This window comes from Oryzias melastigma, linkage group LG2, assembly GCF_002922805.2.
Source record: "Oryzias melastigma strain HK-1 linkage group LG2, ASM292280v2, whole genome shotgun sequence".
Lineage (NCBI taxonomy): Eukaryota > Metazoa > Chordata > Actinopteri > Beloniformes > Adrianichthyidae > Oryzias > Oryzias melastigma.
In genome coordinates, this window is record NC_050513.1 from 11,361,369 (window position 1) to 11,367,410 (window position 6,042).

Here is a 6,042-nt window from a genome sequence, read left to right on the forward strand (position 1 = left end):
TACCTATTTAGCATCTTCATGCTTCCAATCAATGAAGTATGTCACTAGAGATAGCATGCTAGCTTGTTGCGTACGCAGAGTGGGGCGCCATCTTGGAATGGAATAGATGCCGGTTTACTGCTGTTACAATTGTACAACCAAAGCAGGAAAAACAAAAATGTGATAAAGGAAACATTTACCAAGATGTGAGTGAGTTTATTCTCATTAAACCTTTTTCACAATGACGTCAGACAAAATGGCGACAGCCGAAAAGGCGAAAAGTGACTTTGACACAATTTTACGTAAATAATAAAAGGTAACCTTACCAATTTCAACAGAGAAATGTACAATATTTACTTTATAAAGTCCTGTTAAACTGAATTTTCGTTCACAAATTTGAATAATCCTCCAATATTTGAGGTTATAGTTAAAATGTTAATGGGTTCTATTTTACTTTATGTTATTCATACGTGTTTTAAGTGTGATTGAGCACAAAAATTCATGTTGGGGCACTTTGCTACATGCTAGTTTTAACAGTACCCAAGGCTCAATTTAGTTCTTGTAATAGGAGGATTTTGTTGTTTTTAAGGTATAATTGTAAAAATAGGAATGCTTTTAATAAGAATACGTTTTTTGATGGTCACAAAGTATTTCTATTCTTGTTTATCTTTATAATTTCGCAGGGATCAGACACAGTTATGAGCGACAGCAAAGGGGAGTTACCTTTCGTTATTTAGCTTCGTTGGCTTTATCGTTCTAAACCATAGACATAATATATAAATTATATAAATTCGCACGATTTTTGTTTTGTATGGCGTCATATGAAAAGGGTTTATTGCACTTTTGACATTTTAAATCAATTTTCCTGCATTTGTTTTGGTTTTAAATATCATGAAGTTACTTCTGTTTTCAATTAAAATATTTTATTCTTAAGCCTGTACCTTTTCCCGTTCATTTAGTTTTAAGAAATTTAATGAAGTTGTCAAAAAATATGATTTTTTTCTTGGCGTTAAAAAATGTTTTGTTTGCTTAAGTTTAAAAAAAAAATTGTTTTTATATCTAATAGTAGATTCACAAATCAAAAATATGCTAATATTTGGGGTATGGATAGAAAATATCCTTAATTTTCTTTCATTCTATCACTAAAACTGTCAAAAATGTACAATTATAAGCATTTTTTCAACCCAAACCTATAGTATAATATTATATATTTTTGTAAAATTGTTACCTGCAGATGTTCTGTGAACCTTTCCGACCTAAAAAATAAAGCAGCTTGGAAATCTTTTCTTGCATTTTTTTTAAAGTCTATTAATATTAATATTTCAGATATTTGTCAGAATCAAGTCCACCTACTTTAACAATAATCCCTCCTGACAAAATCAAACAGATTTCATGCATCAGAGGCCGGAGAACACCTACAGAAAGCACCTGGAGCGGCGCTTCCCAAAGTAAAGCTAATGAGAGCCGACGTCTCAGTCCAGGTTGCAGAGGTGAAACGACCAGCGTCATAAACGGCTCCCAGGCAGCAGATTCTACAACTAAAAGGAGGACCGGCATCTATGGAGGGAAAAGTGGCTTTTTTTCATCAAATTATTTATTTTATAGCAATTTATTAGCATTAAATGTAAGTAAACAGCTATCAAAAACCCTTTTTTTAGCATAGATGCTAAACACTATTTAAATAAAACAGAAAATGTAAGAAAAAACAAAGTTAACAACCGGAGAAGGAAATATGATCCAAACAAAAAAAATTTCATCCCCCATAATCCTTTGCAGTAAGGATTTTTATACCTTTCATGTTTTAACTGGGTCATTCATGCCGAGAGGAATCATAAGCAACAACAAACATCAGGTTTTATTCCCCAACACCCATCGCTGGGATTCATAGATTCAGCCAAAAAAAAAAAAAAGTCAAACCTCTACTGAGAGGTAGAGCTATTTTGATAAATACTAAAAGGAGAGACGACAGGACTCGCTTGTGGGACCTGACTCGAGCGCATCTTTATTGAACGTTCATAATTGTTAAAAACATGTATAAAATTGGTCCTGTTTCAGAAACAAGGCACGCATAGTCATGTCAATGTTCAGTGTTCATGTCATTATTAGCATTACCATTTATCAACATCATCATCAGCACGATCCATCTCAGTATTTGTCTAATAGTAGTATCAAGCATTCCCTAATATAAAAACACGTTCCAATTTATTTTCACAGAGGTTAAAATTTTTATTCCGAGCAGCAAGACAATATTCATGCAAATACGGGAGTGGAGGAGAAGATGCGAGCTGATTGGACTGGCAGGCTGACGGGTCATTAATAGTAGGTCTCACGTTCCACCCAGCCTGGAAACGAAAAGGCAAAAGGGGTCAAAGCTCATCCCAAAACTCACTTCCTGGTAAGGATAGACGAGGACTCACCTCCTGGGCTGCGTCTGAGGATCAGCTTACGGATTTCATCGTAGATAAAGATGAGCAGGGAGTAAGGGAAGGCGCAGAACCACCAGTTGGGCCTGGAAAGAGAAACAAAAGAGGGGACATTAGGTTTGGGTAAACGGCAGGGTGCTGGGTGGAACGGGTTCGGGCTTTACTTCAGAGGGTACATCCTGAGAGCCACGTCCATGCCGGGGCAATAGGAGAGGAAGGCGGCCAGGGCGGTCTCCTCGAACAGCCCAAAGATCAGGATCTTGTTCCTAAAGGCGGGAGAAACGGGTCGTTGAGCCAGCTCTCGATTGAAATCCAACCGCATGGAGGCTGAGACTCACTTCATGCCCTGCTGGAAGACGGAGTTCCTCCTGGTCTTGCAGATGATCAGGTCGGCCCACTGGACGATGACGATGCTGGCGAAGAAGGCCGTGTGACAGGTGAACTCCACGATCTTTCTCTGCTCGTACGTCTGCAAAAACACAACAATTCAAACCTTCAGTAAGGGGCGTGGTCACACCAAATAAGCTAACCACGGTTTGGCTAAAACTAGCTTACAGGCAAGTTAAAAAAGTGTTGTGGTCAAAACAGAAAAGCTAGAACATGGGTCAAAGTCGAAGATCCGGCCCTCCGGGTCATTTTATTTTATTTTTATTAATGGCCCGATGTTATCTTGAGCTTATTTTTAACTTGTATCCTTTTGACAAAATATATTTTATGGAGAGTAAAATATTAAAAAGTTATTTAAGGTTTAAATTGATTAATTCTGGAATAATATTCCTGCCTTTTTATGATTCATAGTGTTTTTTTTTTAAATTACGGTTTTAAAAATTTTCATTCTTCTAGCTTTTTGGACTACTTTAGCATTTACTAAGATTTTATAGGCTACTGCAGAGTTTAGCTAATATGTCATGCTAGTTGGTTTGGCTAATTTAGAATTTTTTTCAGTTTTTTTGGCTAATTTGGAGTTTAACTAATATTTTAGCTGGATTTCAGCTTCAGCGATTTTAGCAATCAATTTCAGCATCTTCAGCAACAAACTTAGGCTTACAGCATTCACACTAGCCTTTTCGCATGTAATGCTATACATCTAGTTTTTAGTTAGTTTAAAGCTAATGATGGTTAAATGTCTGTTTTACATCCACTTTCCGCATGACCCGATTAGTCGCCAAATCGGACAAATAATCAGCGATTAGTCGACTATTGAAATAATCGTTTCTGGCAGCACTGGAAGTATCACAATTGTTGAAAGAACGTCAATGTTAACCGTTTCCACAGACAATGAAATTACACAAATCAGATTTGCAATAATAAATTTGGCTAGCGGAAAAAACTCGCATTTATTGAAAAATATTTTCTCGCTTAAGACGAATTCGCAATAAATTCGCCGAATGGAAGCGCGACAATTTTGAAGAAATTTTTGCACTTACAGGGGGTGTTTTTTGAGGCGTATCAAAAATAACATTTTACAAAACTAAAATAGAAACACTTTTTTAAATTAAATAAGTCATGTGACCAACAACCGGATATCGCGCTTAGCTAACTCGCAGTTAACTATGAATCAAGTCCATCGACTATAAAATTGCGCAAATTGGTTTTGCGATAATAAATTTGCCTAATGTGACAATGTAGAAAAAAATGTATATATTGAAAGAAAGTTTTTGAGCATGAAGGTGCTTTTTGAGCTGTATCAAAATGAAATATTTTGCAAAAATGCGTAGTAAACTTCTTTTTTTTTTAAATTAAATGAGTCAATGTGACCAATAACAGAATACCACACTTAAAACGCCTCATAAGATGAGCAAAAGTTGAGCGTGTCATGCAAAATGGTTGTAAATTTGAATGTATCTGCTGCTCATATTCATCGCCGTGTTCTTGAATGAATTGTCTTTATTCGCATAATTACGATTTAAGGGAAATCGTGCAATTGCGAAATTGTGACATTTCTAAAATATCGATAAAGTTTTGCACATATGTGTGATGGAAACGCAGCTACAGGAACTAAAGGGGTATTAAGCAAATGCTAAAATCGGAAGCACAAAACATTAGCTTTTTTTTGACCCTCGAGCGCGTTTCTGACAACACTGCCCCCAAGTGGTCAACGCTAGTAACTACAAGAGACTTTTAGGCAAACTTTGTAAATCTAGTGATACATTTGAATTGAATTAAGTAGAACAGTGCGTAAACAAATATGTATGCGATGTTTTTAACTAAAAAAATTTTTTTTAAAGAGGAGTGAAAACCGAACAAAAAATGTGTCAAAGGAGCGTTTCCTGTTGAGACGGCACTGACCCACTGCTGTCCATAGCTGTCCTCCAGGTCGTTGATGTATTTATTATCCCAGAAGATGCGGATGCCAACCAGGGTGGAGGGCAGGAAGCCGTTTTCAGCTAAAATGACGAAATAGGTGAAGAATCCTGCCAGCGCCTGGATCATACCTGAAATAAACGAGAATAGGTGAATCACTAGCAGGAAAAAAGCTGGTAAAATACATTTAAATAAATGTTACTGGAATGAAATATCTTATAAAGGAGTAGAAAAGTGTTTAAATCCAAGAACTGCACAACAGAACCAAAACTCTAGTCTATTTCTAGAACGTGCCACTCTTCTTCTTTATCTCCTCAGATACGGCGTTCCCGGATCGGTTCCTCTGCTCACCGATTTGACCGTAAGCGATGCTGATGAGCCTCTCGTTCACCAGCTTGTCCGTTTTGGGGTTTCGGGGCTGCCTCTTCATGATGTCGCTCTCGGCTGCTTCATAGGCCAGGGAGATGGCGGGAACCTGGGAGGAAGCAGAAGTTTGTAAAACTGGAAAAAAACAAAAAAATGTCCGTTTCAAATCGTCTTTACTCCGATTTTTACTAACTTTAAGCTAAAGGTTTTTAAGGATTCTTGACGAGAAAGTTTCACTTTTGTTCAGTTGAAACTAGTTTATTAAAAAAAAATGGGTTGATATCAAATGAATCTAAGCTGTGGCTGTACATCAGAGCTGAATCCACAGTGATCCTCTGCATTGGATTTAAAACCACGTTTTTGTGCAAAATGTGAAATAAAAGGAGATTTTTAAGAAAAGCTTAATTAATTCAATTCCAGGAGAGAATGATAAAAATATTACTAGTTCTACAGCTTTGATTAAATGTAAAAGTAGAGAGGAAAGATTAAAAAACGACATAAAAAACGTGCATGAGAATGATACTTTTTTCTTGTTGTTTTGGGTGTTTTTACCATGTTTTTGATAGAGATATATTCATAAGGATAATTAAGCTTAAAATTTCATTTCTGAGAATGTCACTATACAATTTTTTGTGAATCAGGAGCAGAAAAAGGTCGTATTTGTGACGTGGAAAACCTGCTGGAGGGGCCACGAGCTCCCCGATGAACGTGTAAACTGAAAGGCGATGGAAAGTGGGGGAGGGGTTGCTCCGCGCCAACGTTCCCGCCCACAACTTTGAGGGGAATTTCTAATGAACAACTGCTGCTCTACAGAAACTATGTCTTTAAAGTCTGACTCCAAACATATTTTTTCTATTGTAAAAGAATTTTTAAAGAATTATTTAATGTCGCTCATTAGAAATACAATTTTGGGTTGTGGGCGGGACTCCTCCCCCCTACCCGAGAGCTCTTTTTGTGTGCTCTCGCATAA

General features: G+C 36.9%; 1 protein-coding gene across 1 annotated transcript in view; it reads right to left on the reverse strand.

The window, feature by feature from the left end:
- Positions 1-1,955: 1,955 nt before the first annotated feature.
- LOC112156656 (sodium/potassium-transporting ATPase subunit alpha-1) overlaps positions 1,956-6,042 on the reverse strand; it is a 33,674-nt gene continuing 29,587 nt past the window's right edge. The window contains exons 18-23 of the mRNA XM_024288916.1: positions 5,058-5,181; positions 4,692-4,837; positions 2,741-2,871; positions 2,567-2,668; positions 2,397-2,488; positions 1,956-2,321 (exon numbers count right to left, since the gene is read on the reverse strand). Coding sequence (XP_024144684.1) covers positions 2,293-2,321; positions 2,397-2,488; positions 2,567-2,668; positions 2,741-2,871; positions 4,692-4,837; positions 5,058-5,181 — 624 coding nt within the window. The 3' untranslated portion in view covers positions 1,956-2,292. The remainder of the gene's footprint in view (positions 2,322-2,396; positions 2,489-2,566; positions 2,669-2,740; positions 2,872-4,691; positions 4,838-5,057; positions 5,182-6,042) is intronic.